Source organism: Meles meles, chromosome 18, assembly GCF_922984935.1.
Source record: "Meles meles chromosome 18, mMelMel3.1 paternal haplotype, whole genome shotgun sequence".
NCBI classification, from domain to species: Eukaryota; Metazoa; Chordata; class Mammalia; order Carnivora; family Mustelidae; genus Meles; species Meles meles.
Window position 1 is genome coordinate 50061909 of NC_060083.1, and position 26788 is coordinate 50088696.

Here is a 26788-nt window from a genome sequence, read left to right on the forward strand (position 1 = left end):
AGATTGAAATCAGAAAGTGTGATGCCTTCAGCTTTGTTCTTTTTCGGATCACTTTGGCTATTTGGGGTGTTTTATGGTTCCATACCAATGTTGTGATTGTTCTCTTTCTGTGAAAATACCATTGGAATATTGAAGGGATTACACTGAGTCTAGATGAATTTGGGTAGTATGGGCATTTTAACAATATTAATTCTTAAATCCTTGAGCACGGAATATCTTCCCATTTATTAGTGTCTTCTTTCATCAGTGTCTTAAACAGTTTCAGTATATAGGTCTTTTATTTTCTTGGTTAAATTTATTTGTAGGTATTCTATTTTTTATTAAATTATCATTCAAATATAGTTAACATATAGTGTTAATTACTTTAAAGTATATAGTATGATTCAGTAATAATGCTGTACATTTCTCAGTGCTTATCAAGATAAATATACTCTTAATCTCCTGTTTTACCCATCCTCCACCCACCACCCCTCTGGCAATCTCTGTATTTGAGTCTGTATTTGAGTCTGGTTTTTTGTTTATAAATTCCACATGTGGGTGAAATCATTTCTCTTTTTGATTTTTTTTAAAGATTTATTTATTTATTTATTTGACAGAGAGAGAGATCACGAGTAAGCAGAGAGGCAGGCAGAGAGAGAGGAGGAAGCAGGCTCCCCGCGGAGCAGAGAGCCTGATGTGGGGCTCAATCCCAGGACCCTGAGATCATGACCTGAGCTGAAGGCAGAGGCTTAACCCACTGAGCCACCCAGGTGCCCCTCTTTTTGATTTTTTTTAACTTAGCATTCTACTCTCTAGGTCATCCATGTTGTTGCAGATCAGAAGATTTCATTCTTTTTTATGGCTGAGTATCTTTTAAGCAATTGTAAATGGGATTGTTTTCTCTTAGCATGTAGTTCTTAGCATATAAAAAGCAACTGATTTTTGTATACAGATTTTTATATCCTGCAACTTTACTGAGTTCATTCATTCTAACAGTTTTTGGGTGGGGTCTTTAGCGTTTTCTATAACTACTGTAGTGTCATCTGCAAATACAGAGTTTTATTTTTTCTTTTTCAGTTTCACACATGTACACACAGTTGCATTCATTTGCTAATATTTTGTTGAGGATTTTTGCATCTATGTTCATATTTATTTTGCATCAGTATTCATCATTATGCCTGTAATTTTGTTGTGCTGTCCTGTCTAGTTTTGGTATCAGGGTAATGCTGGCCTTCTAAAATGAGTTTGGAGCTATTCCTTTCTCTTCCATTTTTTGGGAAGAATTTGAGAAGCATTGGTATTAATCCTTCATTTTTTTTTTAAAGATTTTTATTTATTTATTTATGACAGAGAGAACACAAGTAGGCAGAGAGGCAGGCAGAGGCTGAACAGCAGGCTCCCTGCTGAGCAGAGAGCCCGATGCGGGCCTCGATCCCAGGACCCTGAGATCATGACCTGAGCCGAAGGCAGAGGCTTTAACCCAGTGAGCCACCCAGGCGCTCCATTTCTTTAAATGTTTGGTAGAATTTACCACTGAAGCTCTCTGGTCCTGGATGTTTGTTGTTAATTTGTTGGGTGGTTTTTGACTACTGACGTAATCTTACTTGTAATTAGTCTGTTCAGATTTTTGTTTCTTCATGATTAATTCTTGGTAGGTTTGATGTTTTTAGGAACTAACCCATTTCTTATAGGTTGTCCAATTTGTTGGCATAAAATTGTTCATACTAGCTTATGATCCTTTGTATTTCTGTGGTATTTATTAGTTGTAATGTCTCCTTTTTAATTTCTAGTTTTATTTGAGTAAAAATTTTCCTTGATTAAGTCTAGCTAAAGATTTATCTCTATTTTATCTTTTAAAAACAAGCTGTTAGTTTCATTGGTCTTTTCCCCTTTATTGGTGTCTGTTTCACATATTTCTGTTCTGATCATTGTTATTTCCTTTCTTACAACTTTGGGCTTCTTTTGCCTTTTTTTTTTTCCTAGTCCCCTTAAGGAGTAAAGTTGGGTTATTTGAGATCTTGTTTCTCTTTTTTTTTTTTTTTTTTTAAAGATTTATTTATTTGACAGATAGAGATTACAAGTAGGCAGAGAGGCAGGCAGAGAGAGAGGAGGAAGCAGGCTCCCAGCTAAGCAAAGAGCCCGACGCGGGGCTCGATCCCAGCACCCCGGGATCATGACCTGAGCTGAAGGCAGAGGCCCTAACCCGCTGAGCCACCCAGGCGCCCCTCTTTTTTTCTTACAATTTTATTGAGATAGAGTTGACATACAACACTGTGTATGTGTACTGTATGATGACTGGATTTACTTATCTTGTGAAATGATTACCAAAAACTAATTAACATCCATTATCTACAGATATAAGAAAAAGCAAAAGTTTATTTTTCCCTTGTGTTGAGAATTCCAAAGATCTACCATAACTTTCAAATATGGCAGAGTTACCTATAGTCATCCTGTTGTACACTATATTCTTAGTACTAATTCATCTTATAACTAAAATTTTTTACCTTTTGACCACCTTCATCAAATTCCTCCCCTAACCTGCCTCTGGTAACCAGAAATCCAGTATTTTTTTGTATGAGCCCCCCCCCCCCGGCCTTTTTAAGATTCCAATTAAAAGTGGTTTCTTATAGGTCTCATGTAGAGCCTACGTATAAGTGAGATGATACAGTAATTCTCTCAAGGTCCATATCCATGTTGTCACAAATGACAGCTTTTCTTCTTTTTTGAATTGAATTTATTTATTTGCCAGAGAGCACAAGCAGGGGGAGCAGCAGGTAGAGGGAGAAGTAAGCTCCCCACTGAGCAAGGGGCCTGATGCAGGACTCAAATCTGAGGACCCTGGGATCATGATCTGAGCCGAAGTAACCAACTGAGCCACCCAGGCACCCCAGGTTTTCTTCCTTTTTATGACTGAATAATTCATCCATCATTAGACAATATGTCCATATCTTGAGTATTGTAAATACTATTATGAACACGGGATAGCAGATAATCTGTACCCCATGTTTTTGTTTTCCTTGAATATATTCTAGGAGATAAAATTGCTGTATCATATGATAAATTATATTTTTAATTCTTTGAGGAACTTCCATACTCTTTTCTATGGTGGCTGTACCAATTTACATTTCTACCAACAGTGCACAAAAGTTTTCTTTACTCCATAGCCTCTCCAGCCTTTTATTTCTAGTCTTTTGGTGATAGCCATTCTAACAGCCATTCTAACATTCTAATAAAGTGGTATTTCACTGTAGCTTCAGTTTGCATTTCTGTAATGATGAGTGGTGTTGAGCACTTCTTCATGTACCTGTTGGGTACTTGTAAATCTTCTTTGGAAAAATGTCTATTCCATTCCTCTGTCCATTTTTCAATTTGATTATTTGGCTTTTAGCTGTTGAGTTGTAGGAGTTCTTTATATATTTTGGATATTAACCATTTATCAGATCTGTAATTTGCAAATATTTTTTCACATTCCTGAAGCTTTCTAGTTTGATGTAGTCACACTAATTTTTTTTATTTTGTTGCTTATATTTTAGGTGTCATATATCTTGTTTTTTAATATATGCATTTATCATGAACTTCCATCTTAGAACTGCTTTTGCTACATCCCATAGGTTGGGTTTTTTTTTGGTCTGTTTTATTAAACAAACGGGTTTTGTTTTATTTTAGAACAGGCTTGTGTGAATAGGGGGTGGTGGGAGAGGGAAAGAGGGGAGAGAGCATTCCAAGCAGGCTCCACACCCAGCATGGAGCCCTATGCAGGGCTCGATCCCACAACCCTGAGATCATGACCTGAGCTGAAATCAAGAGTTGGACACTTAACTGACTGAGACACCCAGGTGCCCACTACATCCCATAGTTTTGATATGTTTTATTTCCTTTTCCATCTTAAGATTTTTTTTTATTTCTCCTTTGATTTTTTTCTTTGACCTTCTAGTTGTTCAATAGTATATTGTTTAATCCTTATATATTTGTGAATTTCCCAGTTTTCTTCTTGTAAATGCTTTCTAATTTTATGCCATTGTGTCAGAAAAGATGCTTGATATGATTTCAATCGTCTTAACTTTATTAAGATTTGTTTGGTGGCCTAACATATGATTGGTCCTGGAGAATGTTCCTGTATGCTTGCGAAGAATGTATATTCTGCTGCTTTGGGATAGAATGTTCTGTAAATGTCTATAAGTGTCTGTTAAGTGTCATATTACTATTTCTCCTTTCTATTTTAGGTTTATTAATATTCACTTTACATTTCTACATACTCCTGTGTTTTGTGCATACTTAGAAATGTTACATACTCTTTATGATTTGTCCCTTTTATTATTATATAATGATCTTTGTTTCTTGTTACAATCTCTGTCTTAAAGTCAGTTTTGTCTGATAGAAGTATAGCTACCATAGCTTGCTTTTGGTTTCCATTTGTGTGAAATATGTGTGAACCAAATATCCATTTGGTTTCAAGCTGTGTGTTTCCTTAAAGTTTGAATCTTGCAGTCAGCATGTAGTCGTGTCTGTTTTTTTATCCATTCAGCCACTCTTTTGATTGGAAGATTTAGTCCATTGACTTTTAAAAGAATTATAAGTGTCAGCTTAGTGTTGCTGCTTTGTAATTCCTCTGTTCTCTTGCTTTGTGATTTGATGATTTCCTCTATGCTTAGACTTCTTTATCTTTTGTGTATCTGTTATAGGTTTTTGCAAAACTATAATAGGTTTGCAAACCTAAAACCTAAAGCCTATGTAAAACATCTTCTAGTATTCTAAGTTGATAACAAATTAGAATACATACTAGAGTTCTACATTTTTACTCTTCCTGCTCCCTAATGTCATAATTTACATCATTTTACCTTGTGTAGCCATTAAAAAATTATTTTTGCTACTTTTGTCTTTTAACTTTCGTCCTAGATTTATACATGATTTACCCACCAGTTACAACATTAGACTTTTCTGAATCTAACTATATATATGGATTTACCTTTGCCAGTGAGATTTGTACTTTCATATACTTTCCTATTAATAAATAGCACCCTCTTATTTAAAGAGGCATCTTAAAAATTTCTTTTAATGCTGTTCTAGGGTAAATGAACTCTGCTTCAGCTTTTGCTTGTGTGGAAAACCATTTCTCCATTCCAAAGGACAATTTTGCTGAGTCAAATAGCTTTTCTTGGCAGTTTTTCTCTTTCAGCACTTTGAATATATTGTGCTATTCCCTTTGGGCCTGAAAAGCTTCACCTGAAAAATCTAAGGATAGTGGTATGGGGGTTCCCTTGTACGTAACAAGTTGTTTTTCTTAAAAGATTCTCTCAAATTAAATTTGACTATTTATTTATAGTGTGCATTAGTGTGGGGTCTTTAGATTCATCTTATTTGAAAGTTTCTGGGCTTCCTGGATCCAGATGTCTGTTTCCTTTACCCAGGTTAGGGAAGTTTCCAGCCATTATTTCTTTGAATTGGCTTTCTGGCTTTGTTCACTCTCTTTTCCTCCTGGGACCCTTATAGTGTATGTATTGATCCACTTGCTGGTGTCCCACAAATCCCTTAAGCTATCTTCACTCCTTTTCATTCATTTTTCTTTTTGCTCCTCTGTTTAGATAAGTTCCATAGTTCTATCTTTGAGTTTGCTAATCTTTTCTTCTGCTTCATCTAGTCTGTTGATCCCCTGTATTGAATTTTTCAGTTATTATATTTTTTAATTATGTGACTGATACTTTCTTATATTTTCTCTTTGTTGAGATTCTCATTTTGCGCACAGATGGTTCTCCTGATCTTGGTGATCTCCTGATCTTGGTCTTTATGACGACCATTTTTAAGTCTTCATCAAGTTAAGAGTTCTTATCTCTGTTTCACTAAGGTTTATTTGACTTTATCTCATTCTTTTGTTTAGAATGCGTCCTTCTTTTTCTTCGTTTTTCTGTCTCTGTTGGCCTCTGTGCACTAAGTAAAACAGCCACCTCTTCCAGTTTTAAAGGAGTAGTGCCTGTCCCTAGCTCTTGGGTGTCTGAAACCTTTGTGATAATCCAAACTGCCTTCTTTGTTCTTAATGGCTCCCAAAAGATGAGGGTGTGCCAAGGCTCATTTCAGTGTAGGTTTTTTTCTCATTCACCTGAGGTATAAGAGTCTTTCAGCTAGTTTCTGGATTCCCTTCTGAGGGAATTGTTCCATGTATAGCTGTAGATTCAGTGTGTCTGTGGGAGGAGGTGCATTCAGGAGCCTTTGTATCGCCATCTTAAACTGGAACCTTCTCATTTCTGTTTTTATATGGTAACAGCTCAGACTTGTAAATGATCCTGTGTTATTCTGCAACTTTTTTCTGTTAATGTTTTAAAAATCTGTGTTAATATTTACAGATCCAGTTCATTCATTTTTATTAAGTTCATAGACTATACTATACTTGTATGAAAATATGTATCACCATTTCCTCTATTGCAGGACCTATAGGTTGCAAAAGTGTAGTTATGAAAAGTAGAAACAATGAACAACCTGTAACATGGGCAAAGATTTCTCTAGAATTTTAGGCCACCTGACTGGCTTAGTTGTAGAGCATGGGACTCTTGATCTCGGAGTTGTAGAGAGCATGGGATTCTTGATCTCAGGGTTGTGGGTTGTAAGTTCAAGCCCCATGTAGGGAATAGAGCTTACTTTAAAAAAAAAAGAGAGAGAGAAAAAAAGTTTCCATAGGCCCTACATCTAGTAGAATTGATTTTTACTACAAAAAAAAAAATTTTTTCTCTTGTTTCATCTTCCTCCCCTTAAACTTTCCCAGGTAATTGCTAGGTAAGCCTCACCTAGTAACCTACATGTTTCCCTTCTATACACATAAACATCCCATTTTGAAAACTCACTAAGTCAAAATGTTATTTTCATTGGATCTTCAATGAAAAGAATACATTATGAATGTCATAAAAACATCATTTAAAATCAGTTGTGCAAGTCCGTTTTTCTTTCTTTTTTTTTTAAGATTTTAATTTATTTGTTTGTCAGAGAGAGAGGGAGAGAGAGCAAGTGAGCACAGGCAGAGTGGCAGGCAGAGGCAGAGGGAGAAGCAGGTTCCCTGCCAAGCAAGGAGCCCGATGCGGGACTCGATCCCAGGACACTGGGATCATGACCTAGCTGAAGGCAGCTGCTTAACCAACTGAGCCACCCAGGCGTCCCAAGTCCGTTTTTCTTAATATCTTACTTTTTTACGATTTATCTATTTCAGAGAGAGAGGAGGCAAGCAAGCCAGTAAAAGGGCTGAGGGAGAGGGAAAGGGAGAAAGCTTCTCAAGCATACTCCCCACTGAGCCTGGAGCAGGACACCAGCTTACTCTTAGGACCCTGAGATCCTGACCTGAGCCAAAACCAAAAGTTGGATGTCCAAGGGACTGAACTCCGCAGATGCCCCAGTCTTATTATTTTTTTTAAGTAATCTCAGTGCCCAACATGGGGCTCAAACTCATGACCCCAAGATCAAGAGTTGCATGCTCCACTGACAGACCAATCAGGCACCCCCTTAATATCTTATATTTGAAATGAATTAGAAAGATTTGAATTTAAAGAGTAAAAAATTAAAAAGCTTAGGGAAATTTGAATTCTGTGGGAAGGTTTGTCTATAAAGATATTTAACTAATTTTCTTAACCTTAGAATTACTCACTTTTCTAAAAGGCATGGAGTCCACCTCTACACAACTAGCAGATGCCCAAGTACAACTAAAAACAGTGGAACATAAAACCGTTTATGAAGTGACTTGTTAGATCTCTTAGGCAGTATGGAATTAGGGATAATTTAACTACATAAGGAAAAATTGGGACTACTTAGAAAATGCTGAATTATGTTAACCTTTTCTTCTAAGCATGCTGCTTTATAAGGGTAAGGTGTAGATGTACTTACATTCTACCTCCTCAGGACCTAGGTAGGTGTAAAAGGATAGCAGACATATGGCTTCGATGATTTAACATTTTCTTCCTCCAGCACCACTTCCTTCCACTTAATTCCACATGTTGCTCCATTTTCAACCCAAAGTTGAAAAGAACCTAAGTACTTTTTTGAGACTGTATACCTTTATGTGTATTGGTCAGACTAAACATTACAAATAAATACAAATTAGTTAGGGGCACCTGGGTGACTCAGTCAGTTAAGTGTCTGCCTTCGGCTCAGGTCATGATCCCAGGGTCTTGAGATTGAGCCCCATGTCTGGCTTAGCAGGAAGTCTGCTTCTCTCTCTACCCCTACCCCCACTCGTGTGCATGCTCTCAAAATGTTTTTTGAAGATTTCTTATGTATTTATTTGACAGAGAGAGAAATCACAAATAAGGCAGAGCAGCAGGCAGAGAGAGAGGGGAAAGCAGGCTCCCTGCCGAGCAGAGAGCCCAATGCAGGGCTCGATCCCAGGACCCTGAGATCATAACCTGAGCCAAAGGCAGAGGCTTAACCCAATGAATCACTCAGGCGCCCCTCTTCTCAAAAAAAAATTTTTTTTAAAGATTTTTTATTTATTTGACAGACAGATATCACAAGTAGGCAGAGAGGCAGGCAGAGAGAGAGGAGGAAGCAGGCTCCCCGTGGAGCAGAGAGCCCGATGTGGGGCTCGATCCCAAGACCCTGAGATCATGACCTGAGTCGAAGGCAGAGGCCTTAACCCACTGAGCCACCCAGGCGCCCCTCAAAATTTTTTTTAAAAATACAAATTAGTTACAGGAAATAGAACGTTTAGCACATTCACAGTCATTCTTTTTGGATTTGGTAATTTTACTATTTGATTTCCAACTTAACATTTCTGGCTCTATAGGAACTAATGATACTTGTCTCTTCCATGTTTCAGGACTTTCCACGCATAGAAGGCCACCCTACAGATCTCATTCGCTCTCTCCATCTCCAGTTAACAAAAATACACAGTTCCATATAGAGAGAAAACGTCAGCGAAAGCCAAAAGAAACAGATATTCGCCAATTCCAAGCAAAGGTACATCCCATCTTTGACTATGATTGGATAGCAGGCAATACCGTTTCCCTCAACCAAATACTACAGTGAATGTCCTGCTGATTAAAGGCTTCAGGTGCATTTAATATTCTTGAACCGAGTGGATGGTAGGATGGTAGGAGATTATATGACGTAGCTTTTATGTCCCTCCCCCCCACCTTTATGGAACATAAGATTTATACTTGTGATACTCTAAGAAAACTAACCTTGTCAGATATAACCCAGTACTCAGCGGATTCAAAAAGAGTAGATCAGTGTGGGTTGATATTTTCAGAGTGCTTCAGAAAGGATGAGAATTGGAGGTGGATTAAAAGTGATAGGCTAGTTGAGTTTCAGGTAGGATTAAAGTGCCCAAGACAGGAATGAGAGGAGGTGGTTAAGATTCAATATGGAGAATGTATGATTACCAAGGAAGGCTTTCTGCTGTGGAATAGGGATTTTGAAATGCAGCATAAATTTAGAACATGTACATTGTTTGCTATAGTATGTTTTATGATAGTGAAAAACAAATTAATTCAAATCTTTTACAATAACATGTAACTTCCATTCAAGGGACTATGAAAGTAATAAAACCAGAGAACAAAAAATGCATTTTTGAGTTATATCCCAATTACATGTCTGTTAAATATGTTTATAATGTTTATAATATTAAATATATTTAGGATAACAGGGACCCAAAAGGAACTTTAAAAAAAAAATGGAATGGCAGAATCTTAGGTTAATTTTTTCCCCTACATATTCATTTTGTATATGCTTTTATTAACTGTAATGTCATATGGCTTTCTCTGCTCTAGGCACTAACTGAAGCATTTGAAAGGGAACTAAGAAGAAATAAAGTTCAAGAGAATATTGGATCTCTAGGAATAAATGAGGAGGAAACAGTGGGTAAAAGTCTCTACTATAATAAATGCAACTTGATCAGATCAGTAGAAAGTACAGAGATCTTTTTAATTTTTTTTATTTGAAGAAAAACTTTTTAAAAAGACTTTATTTGTCAGAGAGAGCACACGCAAGCAGGGGGAGAGGGAGAGGGAAAAGCAGACCCCCACCTAGCAAGGAGCCCCATGTGGGACTCGATCTCAGAACCCTGGGATCATGACCCAAGCTGAAGCAGATGCTTGGTACCAAAAGATACCAAACACTTTTCCTTCCTGCCCAAAACTCCCATCAGTTTTTAAGAGGTTCTGTTCATCAAGGGTTTAAAAGATAGTTGGGGGATGCCTGGGTGCCTCAGTTGGTTAAGATGCTGCCTTTGGTTCAGGTCATGAGCATAGCGTCCTGGGATCAAGTCCCGCATCGGGCTCCTTGCTCGGCAGGGAGCCTGCTTCTCTCTCTACCTTTGCCTGCCACTCTGCCTACTTGTGCACACATGCTCGCTCGCTCTCTCTTTGACAAATTAATAAAAAAATAAATAAAACCTTTAAAAATAAAGATAGTTGGGGCCGACAGGTTAAAGGGGAGTGAGGAGATCCCACTTACTCTGTGCCTGAGTGGAAGAAGCACAAAGCAGACATGTCCATTGCCTTTTCAAAAGGATGGTTACAGAAACTAAGTGAAAACAGGAAAAAATGCTTGTGCTGGAATGTTCATGAACAAAACAGGATATAAAATACAGTATGGTTATAATAAACATTATTTAAGAACCTTTTTAGTTTACATGGAAAAAGTTGTCAAAGAAGCCAGTACATCAGAACATTATTAGTGGTTGTATTTAGGGTGTGGGACTATAGTGACTCTGAAACTCAAAAAGGATTCAGTGCTTTTTAAAATTCCAAAGGGTGACAGAAGCCAAAAGATGCTTTTAACTCAGATAAACAGTAACCAGATTTTAGAAATTGAAAGGTGTTTGGTTGGGAATTAGTTAGCTATTTTTTTCAATGTGTAATATTTAAGATAATGTATGAGAGAGTTATTAAACTTTTATTTGTATTCTGTTTTATGTCTGCTTCTAAGGAAAAAATATACAGAGAAGCTGTTCATAAAGGAACTCCAAAACGTAGTCAGCCCTGGAAGACTTACTCTAGAAAAACCACAACTCCAAGTCCAAGAGGTGGCTTGCCAAAGCCAAATAAAGCAGTTCCAAGTAAGAACCACAGAATTGTACTTTATGGAAAACTGGCATTCTTTGAAAGTGTGTGCTACATTCCAAGGACACAGCACTGAAAACTTAACATCCACCAGTTAGCTGGAGAAAGTTCCTCTTTTATCACTGCCATATGCTAGATTTCTATAAAGAGAAAGAATAAACTTGTAAATAAGGCATTTATTTAAAACTCTTAATAACCTTTGGAGGCCCATATATTGGTACCGGAGGCACAAATGGGCAGGACTACCTGCTGCTCCGGCTGTAGCTTCACTCTGCTCACTTAACACTAGTTGCTTCTTCGTTTCTGGGAAGTTGGTAGAACCCAAGGGTTGCTCCAAAGCAAGCAGATGTCCCATCCAGCCCTGTTATATTGACAGCTGGTGCTAGTGAGTGTTCGAGTCCTTTTACAAGGGAAACGAGGTCATGTGAAATGCCAGGGTTGCATTTCAAACACTGCTGGCCTTCTAACGACATCCCACCGGACAGAGACTTTGCCTCCCAGTAGGGCTGAGGAGTGTTTGGCCACACACACACAGCGTCCACCCCAGTCGCTGAGTCAGCTGAGCAGTCAGGATGGACTTCACCAGAACAGCATGTCATCAGTCAGAATGTTGAGCTGTTTTCATCCTTACCGGTAATTGGTGTACTCGGATCAAAGGAGTGCAGAAGTTAATGACATATGTTTAGATTTAGTCTCTTCAGGATCAGAACTACATCGCTTACAAAGCTTTGCTCTACCAGGAAGGTAGAATGAGAGTGCTTATTAAAAGCTATCAGCAAGCCTCTCAGATTAAAGGGTTTTGTACTTGTTTTGTTTTACCTTGCAGTGAAAGTAAATGAACACAGTCTCCTGCCCCTCATGCTGGAGCAGTTTCCATTTCTCTATGTTTCTGGCCAAACACTAAGCAAAATGTGGAAACAGCAAATTGCACAGGTTGAACAGCTCAAAAAAGATGCATATAGAGAAAATCGATCCAAGAAAAAACTCCAGGATGAAGTAAGTTAACTGTCAATTACAAGCTTTGGAATATAAACCAGAAAGGGAAAGAGCTTATCCTTCAGAATTTAGTGAATAGCAGTATTAACCTTCTTCCTTTCTGTCCCTCTTAAAGATAGAAGAAGCCTTAAAAAGGCATGACCTCCTTACTGCACTTGTCAAGAAAGAATATGAACATAACAAGAGACTGGTATGTTAAGAGCAGGTTGAGTATTACAGTTTTGAGTCTGTAAGTTACATTACTTACTTGTATTTATACAGCTGGGTAATAGATCCACAGACGTCTGTCTTTAACACTTGCCTATGGAAGCATCTGAGGCTGTAACCAAAACTGATGAGGGGCAAAGGTGCTAAGTACTTCATATCATATATATACAGTTTCCTTTGGTTTTTATAGTAACATAATGAACATGTTTTCTCTGAGAATGCTAACTTATGTTTGGTCCCACTTACTCAGGTGAGTAAGGGGCAAGGTGAGATTTTAATTCAGGTCTGTCTCTGCCTCCACAGCAACTTCAAGGTACTAGGTGGTTGTAAGCTAGTGTCGTTTGTCCTCTCTGATCTAAGCTCGCAAGTAGAGAACTGAGCTAGTTTAACACCCTCCCTTCTAATTTGGATTGAGAATTATACAGAGCACAACGTCTTCTGTTGAGTATAATGGAGAGGACAGACTCTCCATTAAAGACAGTATGTCGGAAGAAGGGATTTTAAAACTCTTGGTTGAGATACTACTAAACAATTTCAGACAAAGAAGGGGAAGCTCTCTGAAAATCTGCATGTGGTACTTTCGGGGAAAAGAAAACAAGTATCTGCCTGGACACCTTGTTGAGGGGCTTTATGCACATGACCTTGTTTCATTTTCACTACTTTGTAAGATACTAATTTCCTTAGTTTTGACATAAATACTCTTGGTGTAACTCAAACTTTGCTTGAAAGTCAGAATGGCTTTTTTCTACTCCTTTTAAGCTTGCATCTGGGTGTGGCTTTAGGTGACCCCCTAGGGACACAGGAGAGGAGATGTGCAATTCCACCAAGATCACGTACAGCAGTCATGGCTCATTGGGGCAGCCTTCTGGACTGGTGATGAACCTACCAACAGCTGGAAGGCTTCTGGGGGTTGACATTTTGCCAGAGTCTATGCCCACGTATTAGGCCACTGGCCCCACATGCTTGGCTCACTCCTCGAAGACTTCATGATGGGGAGTGGGGCAGCTAAGAATGCCAGAGTCTGTCTTCCTCTTGTCCTTACTACCTCTTTTTCACTTTCCCTTTCCCAGCAAGACTTCAAGGACCGCATTCATAGGCAGAAGTTGACACAGTCAAAGATAACAGAAAATCGGCAGCAGATTGTCCGTGCCCGAAAGTACTACGATGATTACAGAGTTCAGTTGCGCGCCAAAATGATGCGAATGAGGACCCGGGAAGAAATGGTAAATACAGGTTTTTGTTTTTTGTTTTGAAGATTGATTGACTGATTTTAGAGAGAGAGGGTGAGGGAGTGAGCGATGGGAAGGGGCAAAGGGAGAGAGAATCTCAAGCAGACTCCCCACTGAGCTCAGAGCCCGACGTGGGGCTCCATCTCATGACCCCGAGATCATGACCTGAGCCAAAAATCAGAGGTCAGATGCTTAACCAACAGCCACCCAGGTGCCCCGTAAATATAGCTTTTTATGTAACCCTGTCAAAAGGGTGAATTTTATCTGTTAGCTTTCAGGACTACCTTCTTTGTGACTCCTGTCCCAATTTGCATCCAAAACCCAAATGTAAGTCCTAAAGTGCCGGCTGTGAGAGTTTCAACTTGTCCATGCCTCATTTTGTTACCTGCATGGTACATCCCAGTCTGCTCCCAGTCTCTGGTGCCCTCATTCCCTCTGACCTCCTGAATGTGTCCTCCAGTGCACCTGCTTCCTGGGGTTTGAGAATGTGTTAGAAGGGACAGGGATGTACAGTGTGACTAGATGACCTGGATTCCACATAAAACCGGGAAAGGAGTATAGGACGAATGCTCTGTGAAGTATTTCTCCACAGTATTTGTTCTCCCACCCTAATCAGGCTGAAATGCTTCATCTTTTGGGATTCCAAACTGGCAGTAAATTACATCTCTAGAGTAAAACGTTAAGGTGATTACAGTTAACGGGCATACTGCTGTCATCCTCATTTCTAGAGGATACTGAGGCTTTGAGAGGTTATGTAACTTGACTAAGGTGACACCGCTGACTAATGACAGCATGGCTGTAAGGACAGTGGGCTTATCTACCTCCTGTGAGTAATTCGTTTTCCTCCAGCCCCGTTCGAGGATAGCCACCTCACCTCGGGTGTGCACGTGTGCAAATGCACCATTTGCTGCTTCTCTGGCTCGGGTTCTTCCCCTGTATATGCGGCTGCTTGAGAATTGAAGAATTTTGGGGATACAGGAAAGAATGCTAAACACCACTGGTCATCAAGGAAGTAGAAATAAAAACCACCATGGGAAACCACTCACTAAAATGGCTTAAAAAAAAAAAAATGGTGTTGGCAAGGATATGGAGAAGTTACAGCCCTCACGCAAGGCTGGCAGAATGGCACAGCCACTTTCGATCGCAGTCTGCCAGTTCGTCAGAAGATTAGCCTGGCTACTCTGTGACTCCGTCATTTCACTGCTCGGCGTACAGCCACACAAATAACCTGTGTACAGATACCAACAGCAGCTTTATTTATAAAACACAAAAAGAGGAATAAACCTCAGAGGTCCATCAACTGATGGATAAACAAAATGTGATAGTCCCATATCACAGTATTTTGTGGCAGTAAAAAAGAACCTTGAAAACATGGCAAGTAAAAGAAGCCAGATACAAAAGGCCACATATTTTGTGATTATAAGAAATAATCCAGCCTAGGCAAATTTAGAGATATAGAAAGTATTTTAGTGGTTGCAGGGGGTGGGTGAGTGACAGCTAATGATGATGATGGTTGCACAACTCTGAATATTTAAAAATCTGTTGAATTCTACCTCTTAAAAGTGTGCATTTTGTGGTATGTGGATAATATCTCATAAAGCTGTTACTTAAAACTGTGAAATACAGGGGCACCTGGGTGGCTCAGCCGTTAGTCTGCCTTCAGCTCAGGTCATGATCCCAGGGTCCTGGGATCGAGCCCCGCATCAGGCTCCCTGCTCTGCGGGAAGCCTGCTTCTCCCTCTCCTACTCCCCCTGCTTGTGTTCCCTCTGGCTGTCTCTCTTTCTGTCAAATAAACAAAATTTTTAAAAAACACAAAACTTTGTGAAATACAATCAGTATAGTTGGACAAAATGCTTCTAATTCCTCTATGAAAGTTGGGCATAACTTTATTTTTCTAACTAAACGACAGATATTTAAGAAATTGTTTGAAGAAGGTTTACAAATTCAAAAGCAAAGATTACGAGACCTAAGAAACTATGCCAGAGAAAAACGAGCCGAACAAAAGATACAGCACCAGAATGAACTAGACTCTATGGAGAACTACTATAAAGACCAGGTGAGCTCACTGTTGCTGGTTCACGTTCTCATGTGCTTCATCCTGACCACCTTGTGTCAAAAATCAGCTTATTCTATTGTATGAAAAACCTCCACAGAGTAACTCAGCCGGTCACTACACTGGTCAGACTGACCGTTCATGATAAGCTAGTACTTGGCCACAGTACAGACTCTATTACCCTCTTTCTATTACAATAAAGATTTTAAGTCTGAACATTCTATATCACAATTGTTAAATTTGGGCTACAGGATAAACATTCGGGTTTTTTTCCTCTCTATACACAGTTTTCATTGCTGGCAGAAGCCATATCACAAGAACGTCAGGAACTCAAAGCCAGAGAGAAATCCCAGGCCCAGGTAATAATTAACAGGATAGAAATCATTGATTTACATTTTTAAGAACTAGAAAACAACTGTATTACATCTGTGATCCCAAACATTTATTCTGTGGTTAATCCTGTAAGTAGGATTTATCCTGTGTTAACTTCACCTGTTCAGTCTCTGTAAGGACGACTTCTAAGTTATTAAACTTGCAGGAACTTGAGGAGCTGGAAGGTAAAGGGGGAATAAAAATGGACGGGGACCCGGACAAATGTTGTTACTAGCAGGATGACTTGAGTTCTCTTTTAGACATTGCATAAGGTGAAGAGGGAGCTGAGATCGAAGATGGAGAAGGAAATTCAGCAACTGCAGCACATGATAACCCAGAACGACGAGGACTCTTTCTTCCGGGAATTGGAAGCTGAGCGCTTCAGAGCTCGGCTTCATCTGGCTTCTTTTCAGTACAGTAAGAATCCCTTCCTCTGAGGCCCGATTTGATAAGTGCTTTCTGGAAGACTTGAGTAGGACAGAGCTAGAACTGAGCCAGTAAAGAGTCTAAACCAGGAGACTCATTTCTAAATGCCTTACTTATATATTCACTCCAATACTTTTTATGACATAATTTTTTTAAATAAAAATCATTTTCCCCAAGTATACCACTTTGAATTTATGACTTAGGAGGGGGATAAGGCACACATTCACTGGTCAGAGTTGCACGAAAGTAACAAGCCTTGCTTGAGCAGCCAGCTCCAAAGCCTGTTGCTGTAGTTCAGTAAAAACTATAAAAATCTCTAATTCAGGGAAGTGCTAGGTTGGGTTTGTCATCGGAGGTGGGAGCTGGGGCTAAATCTTTAAGATGCTGTGTAAATGGGTGGGAGATGTTTCATCTGGTGGCGGGAGGATGAGAATTCGTGTCTGTGGCTTCTGTTGGCCGAGGACTGCATGAGAAGAGGCAGAGGGTGGCAGGCCAGAAGGTACAGGCCTCGAGGAGCACCAGCGCTTGCGGGTGGAAAGGAGGCATGTGGACTTGATGTGACCAAGTACACCGGCCCTATTTCTGCTCTGAAGGCGTGTGAGGGGGAGGGTGTGGCACCTTCCATGGGAAGGGAGACTTCAGCTTTAGTGAAGGCCAAGAGCAGCTGGGGATATGGGGACTTTGCTGATCAAAGCCAGAGAGTGGCACAGGGCACCAGGGAAGGACTGGAGGGGATAAGAGAGGCTCCCGTTAGGGCATGTAGACAGGAGCATGGTGATGAGCATACGAACGTTTCATCTCGCATTTCAAGCCGTTCAAGTAGTTCAGACTACATGACTTGGCTAATTTGATTGCTATGACCAATTCTTGTCTTAAAAAAACATTAAACCCAAACTGCCTTTAAAACTTTGCCCTCTGGGGGCACCTGGGTGGCTCAGTGGGTTAAAGCCTCTGCCTTCGGCTCAGGTCATGATCCCAAGGTGCTGGGATCGAGCCCTGCATCGGGCTCTCTGCTCAGCAGGGAGCCTGCTTCCTCCTCTCTCTCTGCCTGCCTCTCTGCCTACTGTGATCTCTGTCTATCAAATAAATAAATAAAATCTTAAAAAAAAAACAAAACATTAAACCCAAACTGCCTGTAAAACTTTGCCCTCTGAGGGCACCTGGGTGGCTCAGTGGGTTAAAGCCGCTGCCTTCAGCTCAGGTCATGATCCCGGAGTCCTGGGATCGGGCCTTGAATCGGGCTCTCTGCTCAGCAGGGAGCCGGCTTCTTCCCCTCTCTCTCTGCCTGCCTCTCTGCCTACTTGTGCTCTCTGGCTGTCAAATAAATACAAATCTTAAAAAAAAAAAAAAGAAAAGAAACTTTGCCTTTGGGAGAGGGGGAGGCAAACCATAAGAGACTCTTAAGGATAGAAAACGGATGGTTGCTGGGGGCGGGGGGGGGGTTGGGCTACAAATGGGTGGAGGGTATTAAGGAGGGCACTTGTTACATATGATGAGTACTGGGTGTTATGTGTGAGGAATCACTAAATTCTACTGAAACCATTATATCACTATATGCTAACTAGAATATAAATAAAAACGTGGAAGAAGAAGAATTTTAAAGTAAAATAAAACTTTGCCCTCTGAAGAACAAAGCTGTAAGCATCACGCTCCCTGATTTCAAACTGTACGACAAAGCCGTAATAAAACAGTATGGTATCAGCACAGAAGCACACACAGTTCAGCGGAACAGAATAGAGCCCAGAAATAAACCTACACATACATGGTCGATTAATTTACGACAAGTGAGCCAAGAACATACAATAGGGAAAGGAGAGTCTCTTCAACAAATGGCGTTGGGAAAACAGGACAGCCACATGCGAAAGATGATACCGAATCACTATCTTACACAAAAATTAACTTTGAAGGATTAAAAACTTCAAAGCTCCTAGAGGAAAACATAGGTGGTAAGTTCCTTGACATTGGTCTTACTGATGATTTTTTTGGATTTGATACTAAAAGTAAAATAAGTGGGAGGGACTCCACCAAACTCAACTCTTCTGCATAACAAAGGAAACCATCAATGAAATGAAAAGGTAACCTATGGAATAGGGATAAAATCTCAGCAAATGAGATACTAACAAGGGGTTAATAGCCAAGATATTAAGAATTCATACACCTGGGGCACCTGGGTGGCTCAGAGGGTTAAGCTTCTGCCTTCGGCTCGGGTCATGATCTCAGGGTCCTGGGATCGAGCCCCACATCGGGCTCTCTGCTCAGCGGGGAGCCTGCTTCCCTCTCTCTCTGCCTACTTGTGATCTCTGTCAAATAAATAAAATCTTAAAAAAAAAAAAAAAAGAATTCATACACCTTGGGACACCTTTGTGGCTCATTTGGTTAAGTGTTCAAGTCTTGATTTTGGCTCAGGTCATAATCTCAGGGTTGTGAGATCGAGCCCTGAGTCAGGCTCTGTGCTGGGCATGGAGCCTGCTTAAGATTCTCTCCCTCCTTCCCTCTGTCCCTCTTCCCACCTCAATAAATACATACATACATACGACATGACTCAATAGCCAAAAAAAAAAAAAAAAAAACCCAAAACCCATCCAATTAAATGGGCAGAGGCACTGAATAGACATTTTTCCAAAGACGATACACAAACGGCCAACAGGTACATCAAAAGGTTCTCAGCATCACAAATCAACAGGGAAATGTGAATGAAAACCACCTCACACCTGTTAAAATGGCTATTATCAAAAAGAGGTGTTGGGAGGAGGTGGATGAAAGGGAACCCTTTGTGCATTGTTTGTGGAAATCTAAGTTGGGGTGATCACACTGGAAAACAATATGGAGGTCCTTCAAAAAATTAAAAGACGGGGCACCAGGGTGGCTCAGTCAAGTGTCTGACTTGGTTTTACCTCAGGTATGACCTCAGGGTCCTGGGATCGAGAACCAGGTGGGATTCCATGCTCAGTGGGGAGTCTACTTGAGGATCTTTCTCTCTCTCCCTCTGTCCCTCCCCAGCTCACTCTCTAAAATAAGTCTTTTAAAAAAAAAATCTTTAAAAATTTTTTAAGAAGAGAATTACTGTATGTCTCAACAATTCCACATCTGAAAACACTAACTGGAAAAGAGACATGCCCCCCCACGTTCACTGCAGCATTATTTACAATAGCCAAGATAAGAAAACTTCAGTGTCCATAAGAAAGCATATACAATGCAGTATTATTCAGCCATTCAACAACAACAAAATACATAAGGATGTTGTGCTAAGAGAAGCATGTCAGAGAAAGACAAATACCATTATCTGACATGTGGAATCTAAAAACGGAGCTCACAGATCGAGAAAAAAGGCAGTTGTGAAATGGGCGGCAGGGGTCAAAGGTACAAACTTAAGAGTCAAAACGCAGTCACAGGGCTGTGAGGTCCGGCACGGTGTCTACAGTTCCTGCTGCACTGCATCTCTGAGAGCTGCTGACACAGTCAGATCTTAAATGTTCTCATCACAAGCAAAACATTTTCTAGCTGTACGTGGCGATGGATGTTACACTGGACCTTACTGTGGTGATCAGCCTGCAACAGCTACGCATACCGCATCATTAGCTTGCACGACTGCAACGGATTAGGTCAGATATACCTCAAGTTTTTAAAAAAACTTTGCCCTTCGGTATCGATGGTTCTCCACCTCCTTGGCAGGCCAGCATCATGTCTGGGAGAAGTGAGTGGTCTGAAAGGTTGAGTCTGATGTGCGTTTCCATCTTCAAGGCCAGTTCCTGTACTAAAAGCCAGAACATTATAAGGAGAAATAGCCTGGAAGGGTCCCTCTACCCACCCGATGCACTGCGACAGCTGCCTCCCACCTTCTTCACTTACGAAACACTTCAAGGGAGACTGAAGTGGGGTTTACAACTCAGAGACCAGTTGTTAACCTAGATAAATCACAGCCCAAACATCCACAAAAGTTGGCTGATCAGCAAGAGTTGAATGCTTCAGATCCCTTCCTCACCACCAGAAAATCATCACCTTGGAGATGCAGCCGCTGTATAATGAACACAAACACGAGGAAGAAGCTATACCCCTAGCAACTATCCCCATCCCTAGTACAGAGCCTGACACAGTACAGCACAGTAGGTATGGCTGAATGAACAAAAGTCAGAGGGCAAAGACCTAATAAAACGCAACTTAAAAATCTGGCTTGTTGGGGGACCTAACTGGCTCAGTCAGTAGAGCACGTGACTTGATTTCTGGGTTGTGAGTTTAAGCACCACACTGAGTAAAAAGATTACTTTAAAAAATAAATTACTAAAAAAAAAAAAAAAAAAAAAAAAAAAATTAAACTTGGGGCCCCTGGCAGGCTCAGAAGAGCATGTGACTCTCAATCTTGGAATTTTAAGTTCGAGCCCCATGCTGGGTGTACAGATTACTTAAAAACAAAAAGTCTCTGGGTGCCTGGGTGGCACGTTAAGCATCCAGCTCTTGTGTGATCCAGGATCATGAGATCAAGGCCCCATTGGGCGCCACACTCAGTGTGGAGTTCTGCTCGGGATTCTTTATTCCTCTCCCTCTGTCCCTTCCTTCTATGCTCGCCTCTCACTCTAATCTGTTTTAAAAAAAAAAAATTTTAAATCTGGCTTGTCTGGTTTGCTAAGAGTGTTAATGTAGGAATGTAAGCCTTTTTCCTGTATAATTCTCTTCATCCTGTTACAAGTCTCTTGCTCTATGGTACTATCCTAACTGTAAGTGTCTGGGACACACGGTACAAATAAGCGCAGCGGGTACCAAGTTAATCTACATTAGAACAAAGAGCCAGACCTTTCAGGCAGCCACAGAGCAGAAAAACAACATATCAAATCAAAACTTCGGGTAATTCATAGATTATAAAAATACTAAAATCCATAATGTAAAATCCATAATGTACTAAAACACTACAAATTTTACGGCTCGACAGCAAGAGGCAGCCCCCCCACTGCTCGGGCCACTGGAGCCCCGATGGACACCGTCTGGGCCAGCTCGCCAGGGAGCCCGGAGCAGCCCCCCCCCCCCCCCGCCATCCCTCCCCACAGGCCTCCCAGCAGCCACCAGCGGCCAACCAACCTGCTCTGCCGGGGGACAGGGGGCTGCTGGAGCGCTCCGGGGCTCTGCAGTGGGATGAAGGCGACCCCCGAGGCAGGCCCGTGAATCTTCATAAACTTCTCGCCTGATGGCTCACCTGCCGTCACTCTCAAGAAAGCCAACTGTGACGTTTTATCAAAACAATTCATTATAAACTCAATATTCTTTAAAAACTTGGATGCTGTGACAGTGCAAACAGCATTCATTTTATTGCTCAACTGCGGCACGGGCACATACATAGTTAATTTTTAAAAACCATTTATACAGATGTTATTGATAAAGCTCATGTAACAACTGAGTGAAAATACAAAGAATATCAAAGCTAAAACACTCTGTAATAAATACCAATACAATGAAAATGATAAAACTTTGTTTTTAAAGTCAGTTTGAGAGAAAGAAGAATATTACATGAAGTGAACTAATTACATCTAGAAAGAAAACAACTCAGCATTTGGTACAATCATCACCCGAACAGAAGACCGTCAGGCCCCACGCGGCGCCCGCCGGCCCCGCGCTGCCACTTAAACACCAATGCGGGGGGGCGCTGCGCTGGCAAACCACAGAGGACAGGAATTGTCTCTGACTCCCAACAATGCCACCAGTTCGACGCCTGGAAGTTCAAAGTGGACTTAGTGTTGTGAAACAAAGCGAATTACATTGTACTTAAAGGAATTTTTGTGCTCTGAACCGTAAATGCTAACAATTGAAAAAAAAAAGTAAAAATAAAACCCATTCGGGGCAACAAACTGTGTGCAAAACCAAATGTACACTATACACGCGCTGTTTAAAAACTCTTTACACCAAGAAATTAGACCCTCCGGAACAGAACTCACCTCCGTACTGCATGTGAGCGCTACAAATAACCACTGTCCGTAACTAAGCATTCGGGATGGCGAGGTGCTGTATGGACACGTGACATCACGTGTCTGAAATAACACGACTCGAGGGAGGGATGAGAAAGAACCCGGCTAAGAGGGACGTGTGGAAATAAATATTCACATTACACATGAGGTGTGAGTCCCAGATTCAAGAACACGGTGGGGTGTTTTGCTTGCTTCTTAGCACCTGTTTGGAAGTCATCAGGGAACATAATTTTGAAAATGAAATCTAAATCATGTCTTTCTAGATCATGTTGGTGATACCACAGACTGTTAGGGTAGATTTCTTTTAAAGCTCTATTAAGTCATTACTACAAAGTTAAAAAGGCACTCAAAAGCGATGGTGTTAGCCTGCTTTACTGTACGTTAGATAGTAGCATTTACCACTGCAGCCGTCCGTTATGACTTCGCTAAAGTGTTCGTCATGTCCTTACTTTCTGGAAGATTCTAAGAGTAGGCACGATTACATTGCACTAGTGCTTTAAATGATATAAAAGAGATGGATCTGCAACCAGTAAGGTACTATCACGAAAGCTGATACCGAATAGTTTAGAAACCTCTTCTGTACATTTCAAGATGTTCTTAGCTACTACTAAGAATGCAGCAGGAAAACACGAAGTGTCTGCGAAGGAAAGGGGCAGCAGAAGCACGTTACCACTGCACGGCAGGACTCTGACCAGCTTGCAAGGAGCAGTCCAATTTGGCTGAATGAAATAAATTCAAATATTTAGAAAACTACACAAGTAGTTCTCAACTTTTTTTTTTTTTAAACAGCAAAATTTCCACTTCTTCTATATCCCCTCCCCCAGCCTCCCACCCCATGAGAGCTTACTCGGAATTCCAATACACAAAAGAGAGAAACTGGGAGCTGCTCTGATAAAGCGGGTGGGGGCGGCAGCTAGAGGCTGCTGCTCAAACACCGACTAGGCCTTTCCTCTCCCTCTCTGCCCCTCCTCTCTTAGACCATTACTTCTGAGGCACCTCTGAGCAACCCCTTGGCTCATGAACACAGACTGAAAACCAATCCACCAAACAAAAGGACACCAAGGGCCTATTTACTTGATAATTAAGCTGCAAAATTTCAACAGAGTAGCTCATCCAAATTTGCCCTTCCTGATTCACATCAGTGTAAGGAAAAAAAAAAAAAAAAAAAAATATATATATATATATATATAATATATATATATGCAGATTTCTGATAGTTTAATTTAAAAATCCATCCATGAGTTCAGAGTTTTTCAATCCCTTACTCCAGAATTTTGGTTGCCTTCAGGACTATGCAACATGCCACACACCTTGAAAGCTAAATCTGGATATTCCAAAATCAGATGCTGATCAACACCAAGGGAACTGAGCTGCCCTTACCTCCAAAATGAATTCTTCACTTCTAAAGTAATTTATACCAGAGATTTAGAATCACTATCTCTTCAGTAATCCTACCCCCTGCCCTACCCCTCCCCACCCCCACCTTCGTTTTATTAGGTAAAAGCAGGATTTTCTAAACTGGCTGAATAAAATGTTTCCTTTGTCATAATTTTAGCTCCTGAGCAGCTAAACAAAGGTTCTGGATGGTTTTACTTGATAGAAACTTAGACTGTAATTAAAACATAAATTAGGTGCACTTGTCATAGGAGACTTTGGTTTACAGAAATAGTATATATATTAAAGATAAGCTGACCCAGCAAAAGAATGAAAATCCCATCCCATCCACACTATCTGAGGAGCTATAAAAATGCAGTATTTGAATGCAGATGAAAAGTAAATCCAAAATACCTGATCATATTCATTCAAGATAAAAAATTAGGATTTTTTTTTTTAAGTTTCTTAAAAACAAGGAGCCCCTGAATGCATCTTACCGTATCCAATAAGCTAGTTTAGACTAAATGGTTGCATTAGGAATCTGACAACCAAAACAATGTGGCTGTTTTCCAGAAAGTTCATACTTGAAAAATATACAAAAGACTCACCTAGGTTGAAACATATAATGCTTTTAAAATATAATGCTTTGCTATAGAAAAATGTAATTAAATGTGTAAATGGCTTAATTTTTTTTAAAGATAATGATTCCTTTAGCCAATTGTTTACAAAGGTAGAATAATTCAAAATAATTTTATTTATTTTTTTACAAAGAGCAAGTACAGGAGCTATTCAAAATCATGTAGTCAATCAAAATGAAATGTGACGTGTGTACCGACTGCTGAAGTTGTCTTGATGTTTGAGAGACTTGAAATCTGTGGAGCGATTTGAATAGATTACCTTCTATAAAAATAGTAGTAGTCTTTAAGTGTAGAATACTGCCTAACTCTGGAAATGTAGGAAAAGTCAGCATTCTTTAGGTTCAAGATATTAATTTTAAATAGCAGCTGAGTGTGGCCTCATGGCAAAGCATAAAGACCTTTTTTTTTTCCTTGAAAAGGAATTTCAAAATTGTCCTTTCCCCTCACAGTGTCCTAAAAAAATTTTAAGGGGGGGGGTTTCCTGTATTTCCGCATTCTGCGAAACTTTGCTGAAAGGAGGCTGGCGGTCGGGGTATAAATAGAGTCCTGGGGAAATCCTTGAAGTCTGTCATTCCACAGCAAACCCACATGTTTCTTCGATGGCTGTTAGCAGCTTTTCATATAACTTTTCATAGCTTTCATAGGGTGGAATGTCTATTCGATTGAAGCTGTAAAGAAGCAAATTAGATGGACATAGTTCATTGAGAGTAAGTCAACCGGCCTAGCCTAGCAAGCACAGTATTGTACGAATTCAGGCACATCGCTTCTCACAACACACAAAAAATTAAGAGTTGTATTTCTCGGGGCGCCTGGGTGGCTCAGTGGGTTAAAGCCTCTGCCTTCAGCTCAGGTCATGATCTCAGGGTCCTGGGATTGAGCCCTGAGCCCTGCATCGGGCTCTCTGCTCAGCAGGGAGCCTGCTTCCCTTCCTCTCTCTCTGCCTGCCTCTCTGCCTACTTGTGATCTCTGTCTGTCAAATAAATAAATAAAATCTTAAAAAAAAAAAAAGTTGTATTTCTCTAAAGCTGAGGCTGCCACTTTCAGGCTTTCCTACCAATTTCTGAATAATCTTAAATCACTTAAAAGTTGCTTATTCCTTTTAGAGGTCCTTTCAGTACTAAGAACAGCACATGAAATAGCAAATCGGTTTAAAACTAACACCTAGGGGCATGGAATGAGTGGGGAAGCCCCAAAAACAACTCACCAAGTGTGGGCTTTGGGCAGGTTGTTGGTGCAGGCATCGATCTGGTGAATGGTGAAGAGTCGCGGGCCCGCGGCACCTGCCGAGGAAGTCAGTGTGGGTCATGTGACTGTGTTGGTCTCTGAAATCTCAGACTAAATCTGGTACGTAAACCGCGGGGCCTAAGGATGGGAATACTGCTGACTCCACTAGAAGCTGCCAAGGGCAGGAAGAAAAGAATCTGGGTTTTGAAAACTGGAATCGACCTTGGATAACACTGGATTCCTTAATACGCTAGCATTTCAATTTGAGCAAAATTCCAGGATTGAAATCCTTTGCCAACTTCTATCTTCTACCAAGAAAAAAAAAATCGATGTACCAAAAGTATGAGAAGAAAAGTAAATGGACAAATCCAAGATCAAATATATATACACACATTCAAAAAGATAACACCCTAAATGCGAATGTAGGTTTCATGCCTGGAACTTGGCTGACAGCAAAGGATTAGCAGTTTCAATGGAATAAATCTCAGTGACCACAAGATGCTCTGTCCAAATGCATGCAGAAATACAGCTTCACTGTACACATCTGGGGAGTCTAGCGAGGGCCCCAAACAGGGAGCGTAAGCACAGCGCAAAGTACGCGCTCCCGGGGATGCCCCTGTCGCGGCAGCGGCGCCACGCGGGTAGAGCTTCAGAGGGAAAGGAAGCAACTGCCACCCAGGGAAGTGCCACAGTCCTTAGCGGTGATACCAACCCATCCCTAAACTGGACAGCGATGCCACAGGAAACAAGTCGTAAAAATGGAAAACGTTTGTAAACAAATGGTCTGACGCTGCGCAGCAAGGAACGTGCTCGGACCGGACCAAGAAACGGCTTCCACGAACTCATGCTGCCTCTTTCTATTAAAAGAATAAAAAAGGGGGCGCCTGGGTGGCTCAGTGGGTTAAAGCCTCTGCTTTTGGCTCAGGTCATGATCTCAGGGTCCTGGGATTGAGCCCCGCATTGGGTTCTCTGCTCAGCAGGGAGCCTGCCTCCTCCTCTCTCTCTCTGCCTGCCTCTCTGCCTGCTTGTGATCTCTGTCAAATAAATAAATACAATCTTAAAAAAAAAGCTTAAAAAAAAAAAAAGAATATAAAAAAGTAGTGAGGAGGCGTCCTGAGTGGGTGCGGTCCGGCCGACTGGAAGCAGACGCGCTTCCCCGGCAGAAGGCACGCCCCAGGCTAAAAGCAAGGGGACCAGAAAAGGCAGAGCGTCGCCCGCGGCCTCCCCTGTGCCGCACTCACCGTGAACCCGGGATCCCAGTGATCACTGTGGTCTCAGTGACCTGAACCCCGGCGGAACAGG

The 26788-nt window shown here is 40.9% G+C and overlaps 2 protein-coding genes across 2 annotated transcripts in view; one reads left to right on the plus strand and one right to left on the minus strand.

Annotated features, from left to right (window-relative positions):
- Positions 1 to 16478, plus strand: part of CEP95 (centrosomal protein 95) — a 41566-nt gene extending 25088 nt beyond the window's left edge. The window contains exons 12-20 of the mRNA XM_045985816.1: positions 8771 to 8910; positions 9723 to 9809; positions 10882 to 11011; positions 11842 to 12011; positions 12127 to 12201; positions 13289 to 13441; positions 15358 to 15504; positions 15789 to 15860; positions 16134 to 16478. Coding sequence (XP_045841772.1) covers positions 8771 to 8910; positions 9723 to 9809; positions 10882 to 11011; positions 11842 to 12011; positions 12127 to 12201; positions 13289 to 13441; positions 15358 to 15504; positions 15789 to 15860; positions 16134 to 16310 — 1151 coding nt within the window. The 3' untranslated portion in view covers positions 16311 to 16478. The remainder of the gene's footprint in view (positions 1 to 8770; positions 8911 to 9722; positions 9810 to 10881; positions 11012 to 11841; positions 12012 to 12126; positions 12202 to 13288; positions 13442 to 15357; positions 15505 to 15788; positions 15861 to 16133) is intronic.
- An 8124-nt stretch (positions 16479 to 24602) lies between these two features.
- Positions 24603 to 26788, minus strand: part of SMURF2 (SMAD specific E3 ubiquitin protein ligase 2) — a 118723-nt gene continuing 116537 nt past the window's right edge. The window contains exons 18-19 of the mRNA XM_045985965.1: positions 25467 to 25542; positions 24603 to 24930 (exon numbers count right to left, since the gene is read on the minus strand). Of these exons, the coding sequence (XP_045841921.1) occupies positions 24831 to 24930; positions 25467 to 25542 (176 nt within the window). The 3' untranslated portion in view covers positions 24603 to 24830. The remainder of the gene's footprint in view (positions 24931 to 25466; positions 25543 to 26788) is intronic.